The sequence below is a fragment of the Cenococcum geophilum genome, assembly GCF_001692895.1.
Source record: "Cenococcum geophilum 1.58 unplaced genomic scaffold K441scaffold_1, whole genome shotgun sequence".
Lineage (NCBI taxonomy): Eukaryota > Fungi > Ascomycota > Dothideomycetes > Gloniales > Gloniaceae > Cenococcum > Cenococcum geophilum.
The window spans coordinates 3,288,097-3,312,883 of record NW_027137559.1 but is presented as its reverse complement, the minus strand read 5'-3'; the positions used below and the strand labels follow the sequence as shown (position 1 = coordinate 3,312,883).

The 24,787-nt window shown below is 37.0% G+C and overlaps 2 protein-coding genes across 2 annotated transcripts; both read left to right on the top strand.

Annotated features, from left to right (window-relative positions):
* Window positions 1-1,181: 1,181 nt before the first annotated feature.
* Window positions 1,182-1,406, top strand: K441DRAFT_531990 (uncharacterized protein; the record flags this gene model as incomplete). Its single annotated transcript, XM_067642221.1, has 2 exons — window positions 1,182-1,268; window positions 1,320-1,406. Coding segments are annotated over 2 exons (174 nt in total), but the record flags the coding sequence as incomplete, so codon positions are not given.
* An 18,632-nt stretch (window positions 1,407-20,038) lies between these two features.
* K441DRAFT_531625 (uncharacterized protein) lies at window positions 20,039-20,218 on the top strand (the record flags this gene model as incomplete). The annotated part of the gene is made up of 1 exon (XM_067642212.1): window positions 20,039-20,218. A coding segment is annotated over one exon (180 nt), but the record flags the coding sequence as incomplete, so codon positions are not given.
* Window positions 20,219-24,787: the final 4,569 nt, after the last annotated feature.

Sequence of the window (24,787 nt, the reverse complement as noted above, 5' to 3'; positions counted from 1 at the left end):
TTCTTAGATAGGATTAGCTCACGGAAGCAGATTTATTAATTAGCTTCCATTCTAGACAGTTTATCTAGGGTACTTTAGACCTTAAACGCCTCTAGATAGTTACCCTCAACGCTCTCCTAACAGATATTAAGGCTAGCAAAATAGTCTATTCGCTATAGCTAGAAGACTCCTTTTTTACGCTGGTTGTGAACATAATAGAGGACCTGTCGTTACTAGCAGTAAGTACCCGTATAGACCCTCCGGACGTAGAGATACCGGTTATAAACATAGTAGAGGACCTGCCGTCACTAGCAGCGAGTACCCGTGGAGACCCTCTGGTACTAGCGCAGATTACCTATATATAAGGGGGAGGTGATCGAAACCCTAAAACTATTAAGTATACTATAGTAGAGCTATATATACTCTCTATACAAGCACACCTATAAAATGCATGTTAGCTGTACCCTTTTCTCCACTAGCTCCTAGAAGCACACTACTATATAATAGTCGCTTTAACCTCTATAGCCCCTAGCCTACTAGAGGTATATAAAGAGGAAATTAATATCTTTTCTAATAAGCTAGTAAGTATGCTACCATAGAACTCTAAGTACGACTATGCAATCGACTTAGAAGAAGGCAAGACGCTACCATAAATGCCCCTTTACAACCTCTTATAGAAAGAGTTATAGATCTTATAAGAGTACCTAGACAGTGCTCTTAAAAAGGGCTAGATTAGGCCCAGCAAGTTGCCTACTAAAGCGCCTATCCTCTTCATGCCGAAAGTAGACGGTATAATACGGCTATACGTCGACTATAGACGCCTAAACAAGATTATAATTAAAAATCGGTACCCCCTACCGCTAATCAGCGAGCTCTTTAATAGGCTTAGCTACGTGAAGATATTTATAAAGCTGGATCTTCGTAATGTGTACTATAAGATTCGCATTAAAAAGGGAGATAAATGAAAGACCGCATTTAAGATACGCTACGGTCACTTTAAGTACCTAGTGATGCCCTTTAGTCTTACTAACGCCCCTATGACTTTCTAGAGCTATATTTATAAAGCTCTAGGAACCCGAGTGGATACTATCTACGTAGTTTACCTAGATAATATTCTTATTTACTTAAATAATAAGGATAAGCATGTTAAGCATATTAAGTAGGTACTGCAACAGCTTTACGCTTGGGGCCTATACGCTAAACTATTAAAATGCATCTTTTATATTAAGAACGTTAAGTTCCTAGGCTTTATTATTACCCCTAGGGGTATTATAATAGACCCTAACCGCGTAAAAGCTATTAAGAAATGGCCTAAGCCTAAGTCCTATAGAGATATCTAGGTCTTCCTCGGCTTTGCTAACTTCTATAGGCGATTTATCTGGAACTACTTAGATACCGTATACCCCCTATATATATATCTTATATAGGTACATCGCGACCTAACGTTAGATGGAGAGAAGAAGAAGAAGCGTAAGTTAAAAGGGCCTACTAGATGGTATTAACCTTAGTCCTAGCCCAATAACGCGTAGTAGGCGTTCTATAAGCTACGCGCTACATTTATATAGGCTCCTTTACTTCGCTACTTTGACCCTAATTTACCCCTAATAGTAATTACTAATGCTTTTGACTATACCTATAGCGGTATACTTCTACAGCCTTTAAGGTAGGGAGATAACTCCACTAGCACCTAATCGCTTATTATAGTTAGAAGCTTACTAACCTAAAAGCTTAGTATAATACGTATAATAAAGAACTACTCGCTATAGTGTAATGCTTTAAGACGTGGCGCTATTACCTTAAATACGCCGCGTATATAACACGCGTGCTCTATAATTATAATAATCTTAGGTACTTTATAACTACTAAGAGCTTATCTACCTGCTAGGCCTAGTATGTTAAGGAACTAGCTAAGTTTAATTTTAAGATTAAATATAAGCTAGGTAAGATAAATCCTGCTAATATACTATCTTGGCACCCAGATTATACTAAAGGCTTTAAAGATAGCAGTAAGAGGATAATTTTTAATACTATACTGCCTATACTGTAGTAAAAGTTGCGGGTTATAGGCCTTGTGGGCGGCCCTGGTACTACTATACTAAACTAGTAAGTAGTATACGTGTAGCATGCAAGCGACCCTTATAAACTTGGCGCCGGCGGACTAGAGCGTCCTACTATTCTCTTTAAGACCACCTTAACTAACCTGACGGCGCTTAACCCTAAGGAAGACCCCTTAGCCTAGGCTACGGTCCCCCGCGATAACCTAGCGAGTTACCTGCGTATTATACGTTACTTCGTTAGCACCGACTTTGCGCAGAGTCTCGTGCCACGGCAAGAAGTAGTAGTAGCTACTTTAGCTAAAACGGCGTTTATGGAATAACCCCCTAAGTTATTAGTTAATTTTATTTATAGAGTATAAAAAAGGGACGCCTTTATACGCTCTATATGTAATTAGTTAACCTAGAAACGAGTTCCTGCCGGTAATAAGGACTATACCCTTAATAATTAAGAACTCCTAAGGTAAAACAACAAGGTCTGGGTGCCAAATTGTATACTACTATAATAGGAGATTCTTAAGCAGAATTATGATAATCCTATAGGCGGCCACTATGGTTTTAACTATACTTTTAAGGTAATTGCGTGGAAATACGCTTAAAACGGCCTTATTTAGGACCTCCGCAAATACCTAAATAATTATAATACCTACTAACGCTCCAAATCGCGCCGCTATAAACCCTATGGTAAGCTGTAGCCTCTTTAGGCCCCCACCTAAGCCTAGCGGTATTATTTACTTAACTTTATTACGGATCTCCTAGAGTCTAAGACTCCTAATAGCGTAGAGTATAACTCCGTCCTTATCCTTATAGACCGTTTTATAAAGCTAGTACACTACTATCTAGTGCGTAAGATAATTAATGTTACACAACTTATAGAACTCTTATTTAGAGTCTTTGCGTAAATAGGGCCTTTAAATAATATCGTCTTTAATAGGGGTAGTGTATTTACGAGCGAGTACTAGAGCACTATGTGCTACTATCTCCGCGTTTAACGTAAACTTAGCACCATATTCCACCTGTAGATAGATAGTTAGACAGAGCGTCAGAACTAGGAGCTTAAGGTATACCTATATATATTTACGAATTGGGAACAGTCTAATTAGGCCTCCCTACTTAAAGAAGCAGCCTTTACCTATAACTCTAAGGTCTATGCCATAACAAAGCGTTCCCCTATTAAGCTCGCCTATGGCTAGCTGCCAAACGTCCTAAATAGAGTCCTAGACGGCGTTTAAGACGCCTAGTAAGGTGGGGAGGGGTCTAAGTTAATAAATATCGAACTTATAGAGACATATCTATAACACCTGCGCCTTATATATAAGGCAGCGGCGGTGTTAATAATGCACGCCTAATAGCTTTAGGTAAAATACTATAATCGTCACCACCTGGCCAAGCATTTCGCCGTTAGTGAATAAGTCCTACTCTCCTCTAAGAACATCCGCACGAAACGTCCTTATAAAAAGCTTAACTATAAGTTTATGGGACCGTTTTAGATCCTAAAGCGTGTAGGGTAGTAAGTATATAAGCTAGAGCTTCTACCTACTATAGTACGGCTCCACCCAGTCTTCTATATCTCCCTACTAGAGCCTTATAGGTCACGCCCTAGGTTTTAACCCCTGGCAGTAAAAGAGCTTAAGGAAGGCAGCTAGGAAGTAAAAGCAATTATCGCCTACTAAGATCGTGCTAGACAACCGCAGTACCTTATTAAATGGTTAGGATGGCTAAATAAGTATAATAAATAGAAATATGAGACAGAACTTAAGAATTGTTAATAACTGCTAGATAAGTACCGTAAGCGGGACACCCTAGCCTTATAGCTAAAGCGCAGGTAAAAAGTAAGCGCTACTATTAAAATATAACCTGCATTAAAGCGGAGTAGAGAACGTCCTAAGGGATTAAGGAATAAGCAATAATTATTATAAAAACTACGGCGTATATACGGGGTAAAGTTTTAATTTATTAATATCCTATATAAGCCACACTCTAACGCAACCCGGCGATACTAATAACTCGTAGGTGAGGCCACGGCGTATACTGGCAACGAAGCTTAATTTAGAAAGCACCCTTCCTAGACCTAGTCTGTTACTCTATACTAGCTAAGCAGATTGTTTATATATTAGAGAATAGGCCTATTTATAACCGGGGTCTATTTAACCGGGGTCCACGACCTACTAGTAACCCGCTAGTGGCAACCTATAACCAATAACTTATACTATTCTATGTATATGCTATATAGATAACGCGCAAAGCTAAAGCATAGGTTAGCGGCGGATTTAATAGGTATATAGCCTTACCGTCCTAAACCTAGCTGTATATAAGTAACCTATAACCTACCCGCGAAGTATATACAGCGCTACGCCGGTATAGTATAAGGCTAAAGTAGGGTCAGCGGCGGATTTAATAGGTATATAGCCTTACCGTTTATAAATCTGGCTGCATATAAATAACCTATAACCGACCCGCGAGGTACTAGTGACCTGCCTACATAAGCGAGCTTTTAGAATACTTCTGGTCTACTAAATTCAGGCGACAGTATTAAGCTCTACTAGCTCTACCTATTAAATGGACTAATTAGGATTTTCTATACCGGGTATATAAAATTGCTACTAGCTTAGTTAAATGCGAGGGAGTCTTAGTAAGGCAAATCTAACCAATTAGACAACTTTGACCGCCGGTTAAAGTTCCTTAACATCTTTGCGCCGCGTATATATACTACCTATCTCTATACGCAAAATTAAGACGCTCTTTCCCCTCTAAATTTTTTCCTTACTAAGGTTTTTTATAGGGTTTTATTAAGGCTTAAGCATATAAAGGATTGGGGACGACCCTTTTTAAAGGGGGGGGTATTGTTAGGTGAAACCTAAGTAGATAGTTATATAGCCGCAAGGTATAGGCGACCCTAGGGCAACCTAGGGGTGACTCGCCTGTAAGGTACGTGCTCTGCACGTGCCTAGGGAAAACCCTTTCTACCTCACACATAGACTTCTCCTTTTCCCTTAAGGATTTGTCTCTATCTATATAATATACCTATTATTCTATCATTAGACTCCCTATCCACATCCTCACTTTATAAAATCTTAGTTCTATAGGATTTTAATCCTAAGCTTACTTCTATTTTAAGCTTTACTTTAGCCTTAGTTTAACTAGGCTTTTTTAGTATTCTTATTTTATTTTAAAAGTCTTAAATCCTACTTATCTTGTCTTAAAAGTCTTATACCTTTAGGAAACTTCGTCCCAAGCTTATTTATATATTACTAAACTAAGCTATTACTCTACTCTATCGGTTATTATCTATTATAGGTCCTTAAGCTTGCCTTATTTTATCTTAAGAATCTTAATTATCTCTTATCTTATCTTAAAAATCTTAAGTTTTTAGCCTTTTACCTTTATTAAGTACCGAAGTAGTTTACTATCCTACTTCTCTTATGTTTTATAAAGCGATAGATATTATATCTAGTGGGGTCTTAATCCCTACTAATGTTCCCTATTCCATAGTGGAATTTTCCTTTACCTCTTATATAATATCTTTAAGGTCTATATACTCCTAATAAGCTACCTTTATTACCTTATCGTTATTAAATGTTTCGCCTATATTAAACTCGTTATCCTTAATATCTAATTTATAAACTAGTTTATTAGTTCCTTAAAACTTTAGTATTTATTAGCTTTTATGGCTAATAGCTTACGCCATACTTAGCGTCTTTATAAATTTAGTATACGTTATTATAATAAAACGCAAAACTTTTAATTAAATATTCCTTTATTCCTTATAGCATATTATTATCCCTCTATATATATATATCGTCTACTAGTTTTATTTTTTTTACTATATAGTAACTCTAACTACTTCTATAGTCTTTAATATAATAATCCTATTTTCCGCAATTTATATAAGCTTCTTTTTTAAACTATTTTTCTTGCTATAAAGTCCGCCTAAACGTCTTCTATTATTAAGATCCCTAGTTTAGCCTTTACTCCTTAAACCTTTAATTACTTAATCCTTATTCTTTAGGTTTCTATAATTTCTTATTTTATCTTTTAGATTCTTTAGTACTACTTAGGTCCATTAGCTCTACGCTATACTATAATTTTTAACTTTAACTTTATTAATGCGTGTTTTACACCTTATATAACTATAAAACTCTATTCTAACCCTTTTTAGTTTACTCTCTTTAATAGATCCTATTATTAATCTTAATTGCTTAATTAATTAAATCCCTAAGAGTATCCGCATCTTCTATTAAGATAATTACATTCTAAACTTTTACCTTAAGTCCTTACTTATACTATGCTATAAGCGCTTTATTATTTTATTTAACCTATATTACTAATATTTAAAACTATATTGTATATTTAATTACTAAAGTCCTTTATACTAGGTTTTAAAGCCTTTTTTTTACTATAGTAGTTACCTTTAGGTCTCTAAATATCTATATTAAGTGTTCTATAAACCCGTTTTAACTTAAGAATATATATTATACCTCCTAGTTAGTAGTTATTATACTATACTTCTATACCTCCATAAGGTAAGGCTTAAACTACTTAAGTGCCCTTCCCGTTAAGAATAATCCTACGTAAGCGACTTAATCTATAGGCGTTCCTAGTTTAACTCCTTCCTATATAACCTTAAAGTGTATTTATATAAGAAATCCTTTAAGCTTTAACTTCTCCCCTAAGAATCGTTTAATTAAGGGTAACTTAACCTTAGCTACTCTAATCCTATTAATCCTTTCTTTAAGTATCCTATTACTATCTATTAATTAATTAACTATTTCTTATAGCCATTTAACAGTAACTAGTTACGAGTTAATATCTACTATACTAGTGTTATTATCTAATCTTAAGGTAGTCGCTACTATAGACGCCGTTATAGCTGCTGCTTTTAGTAGTATATTATTTAACTTTATTAATACTATAACCTTAGTAGTAAATATATAACGAAGCCTTATAGCAGGAACTATAGTAGACATATTAATAGGCTAGGTATATAGGTAAATAAGAAGTTAACAACGTAATAATAACTAGTAGAGTAGTTGCCTAATAGATTAACTCTAATTATATTTTAAGATTTACTATAAAGAGAAGGGAAACTACCTATAGAGACCGTACGTCTTTAAATATATAACTCCTCCCTATAGTAAAGGTTAAGTACATTAGTATGTTAGTATATTAGTATATCGCATTCCTACGTTCCTACGTTTCTATATTCTAAACTTATAACGTAACTAGCTATATAACTTAGCTACCTCTTATCCTATAGCTTAATCGGTTCTAGCGCCTCCTATACTATCTTAACTAACCCGTTTATATCTATCCTTAATAGTTGTACTACTGCTAATATAAGGTCCGTAATACCTATAGCACGTGATAGATAGGCGGAGGAGGGCCTTATAGAATTACTGCTGTAGGTAAGACGGGTAAATACCTAGAACCTACCTCTATAAAATAGAAGACCCAGTATAGCGGCCTTAAGGCAGCTAAAACGGTGTATAATTTTTAAAAAAAAAGTAATAAGACTTATAGGAGAAACCTCTTGGTAGGAATCTAACCAATTAGATAACTTTAACCGCTGGCTAAAGTTCCTTAAAATCTCTTTAACCACTTATATAGAAAATAAGCAATATATAGAGTTTTAGCTTTATAACCTTAATTTAATAGGTTATAAGCCTGGATTCGCGCCTAATAAGCTAAATCTAACTGTTTTAGGTCAACGATAATTATATACCCCCTAAATAATACGCGTATACCCCCAAATTGATATATATACACCCCTACCTTATTTAGTTTAGACGCTTCTCTATTAAGTTAGACGCTTTCTTATTAAATTAGAATATTATATATGTTTAACTTATTTGCGCCTGTAACGTATCTTACCCCTAAGTAAGACACCCCCCTAAGCGAGATATACGTGTTTATACGCGCTCTTCTTTTTCCCTACTAAATTATACCTAAACCCGAAATTCCTTGTATAAATTAATATATCCCTCCCCTAATTAAGTTCTCGTAAAGCTAAAGTCTCTATATAAAAAGCTATATAAGACATTAAATTGGGCATTAAGCTATTAATTCGCAAAGCCTCTAGCGTTCACGTATTACCCCATTCTACCGTTACGTATTGCCTTACTAGGCGTCTCCCTTAATACCTAGCTTATAAAACGCTACTATATCCTTATTAGGAGGATTAAATTGTTAAATAGATATATGAATGTTAGTCCTAGGGCCTTGCAATAAAGGTTAATATACTTTTTATAATAGCGAGCTCGTTCTTAGTAGAAAGTAGGGTAATAGGCAAATACTAGGGGATAAAATTTATACAACGTTATGGGCTCTATACTATTATAAGTTATTAATTAGATTGCTAGAGCGCCTAGAATAATAATCTAGTTATTATCTATAATTAGTTTAAGTTCTTTTAAAGCGTACGAAATAAATATTTAATTAAGCACTCAAAATTTATAGCCAACTTTAATGAGAAAGGGGTTATGCTAGGCTAAGTAGCAATGGCTTAAATAATTATCTCTGGCAAGAATAGTAGGGAGAGGTTAAAGAATTGGACCGTTTAATAACCGAGATCTTAAAAGTTAGTCTCTATTATAGAGACAATTACCGCCGATGGCTCTTACCTACCTCCGTTCTTAATTTGGAAGGGGCAGTAATACTAGAAGACTTAGTATTAAATTACTAAGCATAATAAGCGCCTTCGCGGATATACTTATATAACCTTAACTAATAGCTAAACGGACGACTCGTTAGGCCTATATTATATTAAACACTATAATAAATATATAAGATAACTTGTAGAGGACGCTAAGGGTAATATTTAAGGCTACCATATACTTCTAATAGATAATTATTTAAGCTATCTTACCTAGCAGTTTATCCAGTATATACTATCGCGTAAGATTATCCTAGTAGCTCTTCTGCCTCATTTAACGTATAAGCTTCAGCCACTAAATATAGGCTATTTTGGCCCTCTTCAATACTACTACAGCGAAGAAGTAGACAACTTTTGTTAATATAGCCATATAGGGGTAAACAAAGAGTATTTTATAAAGCTCTACCTAATGGCGGATATAAAGGCGTTTACTTATAAGATAATTTACAACGCCTAGAAAGCTATAGGTTTTCTACTATATAATTCTACAGCTGTTTTAAAGACTTTACTAAATATAGAGCCCTCCGTAAGCCTATAATTAATTATAGGTATAAGTCCTCAAACGCTAAGGATACCTAAAACAGTAGAGGACCTTTAGTCTCTACAAGATTAGATTACCAAATTAACTACTAAGCGGCTAGACGGTATGCTTAAATCCCCCATTTAATAACATCTTAAAAAGCTATTTAAAGCTGCTATAGGCTTTGCGACTAATGCATATATATAGAGAGAAGAGAATAAGAAGTTTTAAGCATTTAAAATGGATAAGAAAAGTAGTAAAGACTCCTAAGTAAGGGCAGAGTCCTTACCTAGGAAGACGTCGATAGATTAAAGGTAGAGGACCTAGAAAAACAAGAGCTCGCCGACTAAAAGTTAGCTTAAAAGGAGTATAAGGAAGGGACGTCTTTACTAGAGCTTAACGTTGCTTTATATACTAGATCTATATTAAACCCTAGCAAACATAATTAAGACTAGGCAACCTTTACACACGTCTTTTAGTATAATCCTTAGCCTATAGAGGATTTTGGTAATAAGCTAATCTAAAAAGGAGCTTTAGAAGAGTATAGTGGTAAGCTATCTAATTAGCCAACGCCAGGTGTAATATTACGCCCACAACGTACCCAGAAACTTCTAAGCCGTTTTCTTCTATAATAAGAAGCGTAGTCGCTTCAATTTAGGCTATTTAGTTTTTAAATATAGGCGTTGTTGGTTTAATTATTAATATAATTGTATTTGGGTGCAAGTGTCTCGTTAGGGGGGTTATCTCACTTAGGGGTGAGACACGTTATCACGAAAATTAAAAGAGTATAGCTAGTATTTCGTTCAAATGCTAAGGGCTCTCTATAAGTAGATCTGTTAACGCGATTTGCAATTATAGAGCCGGTTATAGGGTTGATTGGCCGACCGCCGCGACGCTCTATAATTGTAGGCCCTTGAATGCAAAGTAGAAGTATTAATTTAGGTCCTACCGGGCGTACGCGTGGGCGCGTAGGCGCGAAGCAGGTGGCAGCACCTAAATTAGTTTGCGTAGCGCCTTATACAGAGGCAGCGGTCAAAAGTTCCTGGCCCCCCCTTGTATGCGCTAGCCGTTAGTGGCTTAATGTGGCGTAAGCAGTGCTTGGCACGCACCGCGGGGTTGCGGCATAACAACTCTCCCCTTAATACCATACCCTATAACCTTCTAAAATCCTTATTATATCTTACTATTTATAATGGGTAACTCATATAACATCTATATAAAGGCTTAGGCCCTTACTATAAAGATTTATAGCAGTATAAATGCTAATATCTAAACCACGGCAGCGTGCTCTAAAAAGGCACTAGTAGCTAAGAGCGCTGCTAGTGCTGCTCTCGTTGCTATCTTCGCGATATAAAAAACGTATAAACCACCCCAAAAGCCACCCTAAGAGCCTCTAGAGCTACCCGAATCACCTTCTAAACCACCACAAGTTCCACCTCTAGAACCACGACAATACCACGACGCTGCCTACTAATTAAGCTACTCAATGAGACGTTTATTAAGCCCGAATAAGAGCTATAACAGCAGCAGGAGCCACAGCAGCAGCATGTTAAGTCATTAAAGGAAAGAAGCCACGGCGAGGTGGTGGACGAGGTAGTGGACGAGGTGGTGGACAAGGTGGTGGGCGAGGTAGTAGGCAGAAGTAGTAATCCTATATACCCTATATATCACCACTACACTAGGTGGCTATTATAATGTTATATATCTATACTCTCGTCATATAGAGCCAAAATCTATCTTCTATACCAGCCTCCTTCCTAATTCGAAACGCTAAGAAATAGTATAGTGGCTTATTGGTGGCGCATTAGTGGCGCAGGGGAGCTAAAAACTTTTAACCTCTGCCTCCGTAAAGCACTACGTAATCCAATTAATTGACTTATCGCGATCTAAATTTAGACTTTACTACTTATACTATAACTAAAATTAAGACTTAATTATAATATTGCAGTTATAAAACTTATATAGCGCGCACTTTAATTTTCGCGATATGGGCGCAAATAAGTCAAACGTATATGATATTCTAACTTAATAAGGAAGCATCTAACTTAATAGGGAAGAGTCTAAACTAAATAAGGTAGGGGGTGTATGCGTATCAATTGGGGGGTGTATATATATTATTTAGGGGGTGTACGCGTATTAATTAGGGGGTGTACGCGTATTAATTTGGGGGTGTATATATATCAATTAGGGGGGGTATATGATTATCGTTGACCTTGTTTTATTACTAATAATAATTACTATCGCAATATAACTACATAGGCGTTAAAAAGTCGTTAAACGTTTAACTAGCTTATAATGCCAAAAACCCATTGCAACCGCACATGCAACCTTACTAAAAGGTAGCGCCGCACTTCCAAACTTACGCATACCCATCTTACCATTAAAAACTATCGTTTTCCTAACTCCTAAGACCTAATTCTGCCTACCTAGCGAGCTAGAGGTAGACTTATTCCCCTTATTACCCCCTTTATTCTACGATAGAGGCCTTAGCAAAAGGGGTCCTAGCGTATAAGCGAAGCACGGATAAGAACACCAAAACTACTACTACTACTACTACTACTAATACCAAAACTACAAAATATAGACTTTTCTTAGGTTTTTCTTCTATAGAAAGTAAAAGCCTAATAAAATAGGNGGTGTAGGTACNTTTCTATATCTCTTTNAGTCAGACTTTCCTTAGTAAGAGGAGGATTGCCTTTAGGGCTTTTCTGCTAGCAAAAGCCCAACAAGTCCTTTTTTTAGTAGTTTTTTCTACTTCTAAAAGGAAAAGAAAATAACTACGCTAATCTTTTTTAGCTAGTTTTTCTACTACCTTCTAGCCTAGTCTCCCTAGAAATCCTCTAGTAGGATTAGTAAGGAGAAAAGGTAAAAAAGGATAGTAAAAACTAGCAAGGCTTTTTGCCTAGTTTTTTACCTCTGGGATTAGGAGATAAGAGACTTAAGGAGGTTATTATCTACTAAAAAAACTAGGAAACCCCCCTATAAAATGTTAAAGAATCCTTAAGCTATTAAGCCTAAAAAGCTTCCTAAAGACAATAATACAGAGACAAGTAATAAGGAATTCACTTTCCTTTTCCCCTTTTACTCTAGCCTATTTGGGATAGGAGAACCTTAGGCTACTAAGCCTTCTAAAGGTAAAGACACTATAGAGACAAGCGAGGATAAATTCTTAGCTATTTTACCTACCTTACCTACCTTACCTACCTTCTCTTCCTCTTCTCTTCCGCCCTCTCCCTGCCCATCTAAGGAGGACGTAGAAAAAAAGAATAGAAGGAAAAGAAGGCAATCTTCTTCTAAAAATAGAAAAGAGAACTAAAACTAAAGAAGAAGGCTACTAATACCTAAGCCTATTTTGGCTAGTATACCTTCTTCTACCTCTTCTCTAAAATAGCACCTATAAATAGCTCTATATAACCTAAACTAGGCCTATATAGGGCTAAAAGAAGAAGAAGAAGAAAAAGAGCAAGTTAAATTACTAGGGGACTACGTACAGAGTGTCTTAGTAGGGGAAAATCCCTTTACAAAAGAAAAGGAAAGAAAAGAAAGAGATGTCCTAAAAGGACTAGTAGAAGAAGTAAGAGCTCTCCGTAAGGAGGTAGCCCTAAAAACGCAAACCTACGCAGAGAAGCTAAAGAAGGGCCTCTCTTCTTCTACTTTTGCTCCTTCTTCTTCTACTACCTCTTCCTCTACTACCTCTTCCTCTCCCCCTCCCTCTTTATCCCCCCCTACTAGTTCTACTAGCTCTACCTTTACTAAAGGAAAAAAGAAGCAGTTATAAGAAAGGAGACTAGTCTTAGTTACAGACCAAAAGGACTAGCCTTTAGATGTCTTCTCTCTACGAAATTAAGTCAATTAACTATTTATATCCAAACTGCAAATAAAGAAGCCAGTAATAGCTACCATAGCTAGAACTAGAGAAAAGCAGAATATTCTCCTTATAACTACAGAAGAATACGATGTAGAGTATTTAGTTAAATATAAGGAAATCTGGTCTAACTGCTTCTCTTTTAAAAGGGAATAAAAACTAGAGCCCTGGGCTTAGGTAGTAGCTTACTATAAGGGTACTTTTAGTCCCTTACTCGGCTGCATCGCTTAGGAGCTCTAAAGGGTAGCCAAGGCCTAGCCGAAGGCTAGGCTTGGCACCTCCTTATAAGCTCCTCAGGCTTGCAGCCTCCTTCCTCCCCTATTGGTTCGTCTCTCTATACCTAGGCTATTGCCTACCCTTATTACCATATCGTCCTCTTCCATCGACTCTCTTTATGACTTATGCTCGGCTTGCCTGCTCCCTACCATACACCCTAGCAATACTGCCTTACATTCAAACCGATCCTATACCCTTGCGGGTGGTAGCCTATAGCAAGCCGAGGGCTGCGCCCTCGAGCAAAATCACGATCCTCCATTTCTACCTAGGACGATCGCGTTTACTGCGACACAGCAGGTACACCAGCAGACGCCTGGCAGATCGCATCCGCATAACGGTATTAGAATACGGATCAGGTCCTCTACCTTACCTAGGACGATCGCGTATGCTGCAAAGCAGCTACACCAGTAAGACGTCTGGCAGATTGCATCCGCTTATGGTAGTAGATACAGATCAGGAGATAAGGGAGACGGTAGCTACCTAGCTAAGGGTCAGGGGCTATCCAGATCGTACGCGATTGGTATACGCATACAATCGACAGTGCAGCGGTGCAGCTCTGCCCCGACGGCGACCCAAAGGTGATTTAATTGCTATCCAAAAGCTTTCTAGTAGGAGTCAAGGGGGATCCTACGCAATCAAGCTTGCAAACACTCTATAGCTAACCGCAGTTCACTCGCTACAGAGGTCCCACTAACAGAGATTAGAAGGTTAAACGTCCTTAAAGAGATGCAGCTACCCTAGAGGCTATCCAATTGCTATTTAATGGCTATCCAAAGAACTAACGGCTAGTTTTCAAAGCTACAGCTACTACCATGCTCTTCCAGATCAAATGCAATTAGGGCTACGGCCCGACCTAAAGACTCCGGATATCAGCCATAGGGCTGCCAAGACTTAATCGTACGCAATTGTCTCTTCTAAAGTTACAAGCTCAGCTTATAAGATCCTATTGCGGTTAAATGCCATCCTTAAGCTATAGCCACAGCTTCAAGAGCTACGGCTCGTCCAAGAGCTACGGCTTATCAAGATTGTAGGTGGTCTCGCAAGCTACTGCTTACTTTAAGAGCTACGGCTCAAAGATTGTACGCGATCATCTTTCTGCAAGGCTTTGGTCGCTCCAAGAGCTCCAGCTTGCATCAAGAGCTACAGCTTGCCCAAGAGAATGGCAGCAGCTCAAAGATCGTACGCGATCATCTCTCTACAAAGCTTTAGTCGCTCCAAAAGCTCCAGCTTACATCAAGAGCTATAGCTTGCCCAAAAGATATGGCAGCAGCTCAAAGATCCTACGCGATCATCTCTGCAAAGCTTTAGTTGCTCCAAGAGCTCCAGCTTGCTTCAAAAGCTCACAAGACCCTATTGCGGTTAAATACCAACATCTCTCCGAACCCCTTCCGGGACGAGCCCTCTATAATCTCCCGCTACCGCAAGGTAATAGAGGGGGTTGACCGCAAGAAGGGGGGGGGAATATAAGGGATATTCTTGCGATCAAGCCGGCTCCAAGTGGAGACTATCTGGCTGTCAGCCATAGAGCTATCAAGACTTAATCGCAGGCGATTGTCTCCAAGACTGATCGTATACAATTAAGCCTTACCCACCAGCAGACGCTCTTTTCCTACCTAAAATAGGCCCTTTTTCCCACTGGGTTTTGGCTATAGGTTAAGGATTTTATTAAGGCTGCTTGGCTAGTCCTTTTCCCCTATTTCTTTATTCCCCTGTATAAGCAAGGCTTCTACACTGCTTACCTTTCTATATATAGAATCAATCTATTAGGATATAGGCTAGGGGCCAGCCCTAAATAAGGGGGGGGCAATATAAGGGTACTTTTAGTCCCTTACTCGGCTGCATTGCTTAGGAGCTCTAAAGGGTAGCCAAGGCCTAGCTAAAGGCTAGGCTTAGCACCTCCTTATAAGCTCCTTAGGCTTACAGCCTCCTTCCTCCCCTATTAGTTCGTCTCTCTGTACCTAGGCTATTGCCTACCCTTATTACTATATCGTCCTCTTCTATTGACTCTCCTTATAACTTATGCTCGGCTTGCCTACTTCCTACCGTATACCCTAGCAATACTACCTTATACTTACGGCGTCCCTATCTCCCCTTTCCTAGGAGAAGAAGGCTCTAAACTTCTAAAAGAAGAAATAGAGACTTTTAATCCTATTAGAATACAGGGATTACCTAGATAGATCTTACCTAGGGAAAAGAAATATAATCTACAAACTAGGTTTGGCTCTATAGTCTTTACTATAGAAAATAAGGAGAAAAGATAGGAAATCCTTAAGTAGAAGGAAATCCTAATTGTAGGGGTAGCTGCTAAGGTAGTTAAATACCTAAAAGTCTCTCCTACTATACAGTGTATAAGTTGCTAAAAATTTGGCCATATAGGAGATAGATGCTCTACTAAGGCCTATCAATTTTATGCAGTGGTATATTTATCTAAGAACTACTCCTGTTTTACTTATAATATAATAGGAAGACCTTATAAGCATACTACCCCTCTTTACAGCAATTGTAAAGACTGTAAGTCTCTTAAAGCAGCTAAGCTAGTATATTAATGAGTATAAGCTTAGGAGGTTCTATATAGGAAGAAGAAGAGATCTCTCTAGTTTCTAAAACTAGGGGAGAAATCTCCTTTATACAACATAATGTAGGAAAAAGACAAGAAGTATAGCAAACCTTACTAGAAATAGGATTTAGGAAAAAAATAGATATTATTCTAGTATAAGAGCCTAGTACCTAGAAAGATAGACAAAAAGAATCCTATTTTTCTATTCTACATCCTACATTTAACCTAATCCTCCCTAGTAATCTAGCTATTTGACCTAGAGTAGCTATCTATATAAGGAAAACTATTTCTAGTATTCTACAATATAGAAATAGGGAGGATATCTGCAAAGATACAGATATTATAGTATTAGAAATCTATGGCCAACTTAAAAGATTTTTACTATTTAACATCTATAATAAGAGACAACTGGACGAAAACTCTAGAACCCAAAGAAGTAGTATAACTACTATCTCTAGGGCCATTCTAGAACTGGAAATAGATCTCCCTTTTATACTAATAGGAGACTATAACCTACACCATAAACGGTAAAACGCGCTAGCTAGGAACCTAACTAGGGAGGTTAAAGAACTAGTAGACTAGCTAGACAAATATAACTACCAACTACTAAATTCAGACGAATAGGAAGGGACCTTCTATAGATCTAATATAAGGGAAAAGTCTATTATAGACCTAGCCTTCTACTTAGGAAACTTCTAAGAAAATACCTGGGATAATTGGACTATAATAGAAGAAACAGGATCTAATCACAAGACTATAACATTCTCTCTATTTACTAGAGAGACGTAAAGATACCTAAACCCTCTTTAAGAAACCCCTTTCTCTATAAAAAAAGGCAAACTAGGAGCTTTTCTCTACCTCTTTAAAAGAGCAAGTTCTAGAGCTAGAACTAGAAGCGAAACTTTTAGTACTAAAAGAACTAGTAGGAGAAAACCCCTATATAGAGATAGGAGAAAAAGGTCCCCTAGCCTCTCTAGAAGATTTCTATAGACCTAGGGATAGAAGCTTAAGTACACTAGTAGATAATCTAGTAATAGATCTTACTAGAGGTATAAAGCTAGCAGTAGAGAAAGCTATCCCTAGATCTAGAACCTGCGAATTCTCTAAACTATGGTGGAATAAAGAGCTTGTAAAGAAAAGACAAAAAATAGCAAAACTAGGAAGACTTTAAGAAGAACAACCTATTAGAAGTTCTAGACTAGAAGCCTATAAAGAAGCTAAAAATCAATACTTCTACGTAATAAGAGAAGCTAAGACTAGCTGCTGGAATAGCTTCCTAGAAAAAGCACAAGGAAAGGAAGTTTTTACTACCCTAAAATATACAAAGGAGAGAACATTGCGAATAATCCCTAGTCTATAGTATAGCAAAGACGGGACTACTAGACTAGTAGAAAGCTTCGAGGACCAGTGTAAAGCTTTTACAACTACTCTATTCCCTAAACCCCCCCCTTCTACTAGCCCTATAGAGTGGAAGGACTATATAATAGACAATAAATAAGAATGGCCAGAACTAGAGAAAATAGAAGTTAAATAAGCAATTTTCTCTAGCTCTAATAAAAAGGCTCTAGGACCAGATAGGATATCTTTTGCAATTTTATAAAAGGCCTACCCTACTATAGAAGATCTTCTATATAGAATCTATAGGATTTTNTTTATCCTAGGCTATCAGCTAAAGGTCTNGAGAGAAGCTNNAGGAGTTATTCTCCCTAAAGTAAATAAGGAGGACTATTCCTTACCAAAGTCCTATAGACCTATCTCCTTACTAAACTGCCTAGGAAAGACTTTAGAAAAGATCTTTGCTACTAAATTAGGATATCTAGCTAGTACTACTAGCTTGCTTTAAGATTCTCAACTAGGAGGAAGAAGACAGCGGTCTGTAATAGACGCAGTCTTATTACTTCTAAATAATATTTAATCTAAAAATAGTAGGAAAAAAGCTAGATAAAGGATAGCCACTACGTTATTCCTAGATATAAGAGGGGCTTTTAACCATGTCTCTAAAAACTAGCTTTTATCTATCTGTAAGGAACTAGGACTACCTATAGCGTTTACACAATAGGTAGCTACTTTCCTTAGCAATAGAAAGCTACAGCTCTCCTTTAATAGGCAAATATAAGAAAAAGTAGAACTAGAAACAGGGATACCACAGGGATCGCCTATATCCCCTATTTTATTTCTACTATANATANGNAATATCTNCAGCATACAGANAGAAGGAGCCTACTCTCTTAGCTATATNGACNATTTTGCAATTANGGTTACCTNAAATTCAGCCAAGTCTAATTNTAAAAAGCTAGAGAGAATAGCGCTAGAGCTAATGTCTAAAGCNAAGGAAGCTGCTATTAGTTTCNANNTTAGNAAAANAGAGCTTATANACTTCTATAGTAAACGCACTACTATAGAAGAAGGGTTAAAGCTAGGAGACGTAGAAATATCTCCTAAACCCCTAGTTAGGTGGTTAGGGGTATTTCTAAACTCTAAGCTTACTTTTAAATAATATATAGAAATACAAATCTCTAAAGCAAAAACAGCCTTCTATTTAATTAGAAGACTAGGTAATATATAAAGAGGTCTATCTCTATAAGCCCTACGACAGCTCTATATAGCTTGCGTTACTACTATAGCAGACTATAGTGTATAATGCTGGTGGAAAAGTAAATCTAGAGACTACCTACTAGATAGGTACTAATCTCTATAAAATAAGGCCCTAAAACTAGTTCTAGGAGCGTTTAGAGGATCTTCTAGCTAAGCTATAGAGATCGAAGTCTCTATTCCTCCTCCTAGAATTAGATTTAAAAAGCTTTGTAATAACTACGTATTAAGAATCCTAAAATTTAAGGAAAACTACGTAATTAAGAAGGTCTATATAGAAGAGATCAATAAAGATAGGGACGAATTAGCAGCTAATTCTAGCTCTAGTTCTAGCCCTAAAAACTCTACTATAAAGTATCTCTTATAGCTAAAGATATAGCTACTATCTTTAGCCTCTAGAGTTTAGCAGCTAATTTAAAACTGGAAAATAGAGAGAATCTCTCTAGAATGGCAAAAACCGTAGTCTCCTCCTATCTCTGCATTTTTTTCTATCTTAAGGGGTAGTAAAGAAGAAGCTGCATAAGAATATTTAAGACTAGTAGAAAATTTATAAGAATCCCTAGAGTGGGACCTAGTAGATATATACTATATAGATGGCTCTAAAGATAATAAATTAAATGTAGCTGCTATATGTAAAATAGGGGAGAGAAATAGGATTAAATATGCAACGAATTGGAATCTAGGACCCTATATAGAAATTATAGACGCAGAGCTTTATGCAGTCTATAGGGCCCTAAAACACCTAAAATAATAAAAACTAGAAGAGAAACAAGTCTATATCTTTATAGATAGCTAAGCGGCTATTAAGAGATTACAGCTTAATTCTCTTATAGGGGGGCAAGAACTAGTCTTTAAAATTACGCAAAGCTGCTCCTATTTAGCTAGTAAGGAGATCTCTATTAACATCTACTGGGTTCCTAGCCATTTAGGAATCTATGGGAATAAAATAGCAGATAAGCTAGCAAAAAAGGGCCTTTCTAGAAGAAAACTATAATCTTTTTATACCTCCTTAGCCTATATAGGGAGAGCGGTAAGAGAAGAGATACTAGAACAGTAGAAAAACAACTGGCAGCAGAATAAGAATAAAGGAAAACACTATACTAGGATCTGTAAAGGAAGCTATTTCTTTTCTCTTAAAGCCCCTAAGGATAAATATCCTAAAAGGCTATAATCGGCTTTCTTCTAGCTAAAGCTAAGAAAAGGCTATTTTAAATCCTTTACTAAAGTAATAGGAGAGGATAAAGAAGGTAGATGCTTTAGGGAATGTAGAGCACTATAAACCCCTAGACATCTACTACTAGACTGCAATCTATATAGGGAAGAAAGAAGAGAAATGCGAAAGAAACTAGGCTCTTCTCTCTCTCTAAAGAAGCTATTTTGTATATAAAAAGGAAGAGAGGCGTTTTTTCTATTTCTAAGTAGGATAGGGATAGCTACTAGAAAGTGGCTAATAACAGCAGGATCTATAGGAGGTAACTCCTACTAGGCTCCTAGAAAAGAGATATTAGTAAGTAAAAGAATAGAAATAAATTACAAAAGGATAGTAGTAAAGCTACTGCTGATAAAGGATAGCATTAGCCTGAACTCTACCGATATTAAAGGTCGGACTCCGCTCTTATGGGCTGCAGAGAGTGGACAAGAGGGAATGGTGAAGCTGCTGCTTGCGCAGAAAGGCGTTAACTCTAATTCTAAGGATAGTAATGGTCGGACACCACTCTTATAGGCTGCTTAATGGGCACGTAAGACTATAGTAAAACTATTACTTAAGGACGGTGTTGACGCGAAATCTAAGGATAAATATGGTGAAATGCCGTTATGGTAGGTAGCGGAGGGCTAGTATAAGATGAGAGAAATGTATTCATTAAACACGCGGCTAGTGGGGTTTATAGATGAGATATATAAGCTAGTAGTTCAGCTGCTGCTTGGGAAGGATGATGATGTAGACTTTAATACTGTATATACTTGACTTTCCTGTAAATTAGAAGACTAAAGAAAGAGCAAAGGCTGCGGTTAACTTCCCTATGCTAAGCAAACTGTTGTCGCTGACTCCAACATCGTCCTCCTCTCTCCACCCATCTTTGTGCCAGCTGCCTCCTAATTTCGCATCGCCATTAAGTCACGAGGCGTAGCCTCATCCAAAAGATATCTGGCAATCCCCGTAGATTGCGTAAGCCCCGCTGCATGAAAGCCTCACGTGTTGTGGAACAAACTAAAACGATAGGCATGATTAGTTATAGACTAGAAAACGCTGCATATCTACGCTAATTGTTAAAAAGTCGCCGTCCGTTTCCATTATTTACTATCCCTTTTTAAAAATTTATTATTTGGTGTCCTTTTTTAAGTAAATTTGCCGCATTTAAGATCCTAATTTATGTGGTCTTGGCGCTTAAAGCAGCACTGAAGGATTAAGCTGTAGCGCCTATATTATTCCCACCTGCGCCTTATACCTTACTGTTTTCGCTTAAGACCGGAATAATGGGGCTTTTTTTTAAAATTTAGGAGTTTACTACGCCGTAGCGATGCTGTTACCGCCAACAATTAAACTTTTAAATTTATATATTTAATTCTGTGCTGTATGTTTTGTATTTACTATTTCTTTAAGCGTTCTAATAGCCCTTCTGATGGGCCTTTAATGGGGCTGTTCTGCCTTTAATTAATAAAGGAATTATTATTAGCTCTCTCCATTATCGCCATCTCCTTTAGTTTCTTTTTTTTTTTACCTATGGCAGACTGTGCTAACTTTAAGGTTTAATAGCTACCTCTAAACCTTTACTAACTATCCTCCGAAGTGCTTGCTTATCAGATTAAGCCTAAAGCCTTAACGTCTGCTATTAGAGACATTTTTTACTTTCTTTAGGCGCAAGATAAATATTCCTACGAGCATCCTCGATCTTGGATTTAATTAACATTTACCCTTTTACTTTTAATTTACCATAGATTATAGGCGACCTACTATTTCCCGAAAGGACTGTACTATTGGGATTTTAGCTTATTTGCAACTATGCATTAATATAACATATGTTTCCTATTACTATTAAATCGCAGTACAAAACCTAAATTAAAAAAGCGATTGGATAAGTAGGTTTACCTAAAATATACCTATATAACTGCTCCTCACTATAATTAGGGTCATGATGGTGCTTATGGATGATCTATTTAAACGAGATATATATCCGGTTACCCTTTTTCTAGCCCTTATAATTGCTGATGGCGCTATTAAGGGAATCTAAAGTGTATTAGATCTATCTCTGCTTTAATTTAATACCTTAAACGGATTCTTTTAATTATCCTTTAACGCGGATATAGATAAGATTCCTATACTGTAACCAACATGCCCTATAGGGAGTGTGGCGGCCAACTTTGTAATAAAACTAGTAGTGCTATAAGATATAATTAAAGAGCTCGTAAAACATGGGTGCTATAAGCGTATATTGACGGCTTTGCTAAAGGATAACCATAGAGCCTACAGGAAAGAAGTAAACGCGTGGAAAAGTAAGGCAATATATTATTTATACAGTTTTATACTAACATTTTAAAACTAATAGAAGCTGTTAGACAAGTCATTACTAAGCTAGTTATATTCGTAAGAGGATAAGAAGAGTAAATTTTAAGCCTTTTATGGTCGAACTTAATTCCTATAGAGGTTACTAATGCTTAAACTTTTAAAGCTAAGCTTAGGGATATCGAATTGCCTTAAAACCTTAAATGTCTACTAAAATATAAGCCCTTAAGATATGAAGTTATTTACAGCTTCTATCGTAATCGGCATTATACCCTTAGTAAAGTTATTTAACCGTTAGTGGAAATGGTAAATAGCGTATAATATACCGTTTATTTTCCGGAGGCTAAGCCCGATATTATAGGTTGTTATCTATGGTGCAAAAAGCGCCTTTTAAGGTGAGACTTTAGTTTGGTACAGGAAGGCGTTTACTTATCTCTTTAATAGGATTCTAATAAAGTTATATCTACTTCGTTGCTACTAAAAGAGCAAAGCTTTAGCTACTAGGGAAATTTTAACGGCGCGACTTAAAGACTGCGTACTAAGATGCTTTTGGGCTGGTTGCTCTACTTTTTTTAAGTATACTGGCATTAATGTCGCCGAACAGATCGCATCCCATATTACCAGCTATTTGCTATTTACGGCCTTAGAGTGTTGTTTATGGAACGGGTGCCTCCGCCCTATAGAAAACTATGTTAAACTTAGCTTATACTTCTTCTAGGACTATGGCGTCCTATATAAGCTAACTTTACCAATAAGCGTATATTTCTGCTATGAATATTCTCTATAGGTAGAATTAGACTTAAATTGGGCTAATTATTGTTCTGGCTACCTTTAAACCCCTCCTATATTCTATGGCCTCGTATATACTTACGGAATTATTACTGTTGCTAGGCGCTGCCCATTTTGCTTTAGCTAATTAGAATATTAATAATTTCTAGAGCCGCGTTACTTTAACGCATATATTAACTAGCATATAAATAAGTTACCTAGGGGGCTAGTAGGCTGTCTAGTATATAAGCATACCTCCCGGAACCCTTATAAGTTACGAAGTCACTTAGACAAAATTTATAAAGTTTATCCTATAGGTATAGGACAGAGCCTAAAACGTAAAAGAGAGAGAAGTGACGGAGGAGGAGATATATAATTTTACGCTAGCAAGATATAATATTTATTAGACATTTGAATAATATAATGCTATTTTACTTTATAATTATTCGCCGTATATTTCTATAGAAACTAAATTATAATAAAAATGTATTTATATCCCAGTTTCTAAATTTATTAATTTTGTTTTTAGAATATATTCTATAAATAAAATTTAGATACTAGTTAATAGATTTAAAATCTAGTTTCCTAAACGGCTTAACTTTATATATATATCTGCTAGCTAAGCCGTTTTTACTAACTTTCTTATATAACTCCCTCACTTATAAGGCTCTCTTACTTCCTTATAAATCCCCCCTACTCCATTATAAAGCCTTCTTATCTATATAGTTATTTAGGAAAAATGTGTATATTTATCTTTATAAGAAGCCCCCTAAACTTTCTTAGACTATAACGCCTATACCCTAAATATAGAAGATGCTACCTTATACGATTAACTAACTGGGCGTTTAATTAGGGGGACGAAAATTAGTATACCAACTATTAATTACCTCTGGCGTATTAAAGTGTTCCTTAGGAAAGCCTGGCTGAGTTTAGCTCCGACTAATCCCACGTTAATGTAAATAAAGAAGATCTTGCTAAATTAGAGCGGCCGTGCGATTTAGCTGAGATATCTATTAACTAAGGCATCTAGTAAGCTAATATTTAAGTAACGCAGTTAAAGTATACTAAGAAATTAACTTAATAGTAGCTAGGATACTCTTACATTACTTTATATAGCAAGATGGAATTAATATATCTAAGAGTCGGAATTATAAAGAAATCCTTGTTCTCTAATTACCTACTAATACGGGTAACGCACTATTTCTATAGCTTAGGACTGGTTTTAGATAGCCGCACTATAGCAATTAATTGTCCTATATTTTTGAGGTAAGGTAGACAATATATACGTGATAGGACCTAAGCTTCTAGGCGTTCCCTTATCTTAGGTGCCTTAGCCGCTTTATAAGGAATTGGCGGTTGTATAACCTAGCACGTACTACCCCCTCTGTACCCTCGAATTCCTCTGCGAAGCATCTGAGAGATTATAGGCGTGTGCTTAGTGAAACAGTGTCACTTTTTAAGGGCATGTTCGATAACTTTTTTTGGCCAGGTGGATTCCACTAGGTAGGTGCTTTAAAAAAGCCACCTAGGTCTACCTGGGTCCACCTAGTCGCGAACGGGCTACCGATATTGATATCCACCTGGTAGATGCTGTCCGTTCGACACCCCAGGTGGATTTTGGGCAGATTGGCCGTCTTAGCAGCTGAAAAGGAGGTTTCAACTGGCCAGGTAGAGGCGTTCGCGCCAACCGCGATTGCACTCCCAAATCTAGTATAGCAGCGAGTTTTGTCAGCAATTTAAGCCACCTGGGCAGTCTATCTAGGCGAATTCCACCTGGACCTGCCGTTTTGAAGGGGGGGTCTAGGTGGAGCGCTGGCGCGACCTAGTTAATCAATTCTACCCTTTTCGTAATATTTTTGACCAATTCTCCCTATTATGTGATCTAACTATAAAGCCTTATATATTATTAGCCACAGTATCTATAGGCGAGCTCCTTTCTAGAATTGCCTGCCGAACGAATGCCTTCTACTAGGTGGAGAGCACCCCTGCTTTGGCGTCTAGAAGAGGCGCTTATACCCTGTA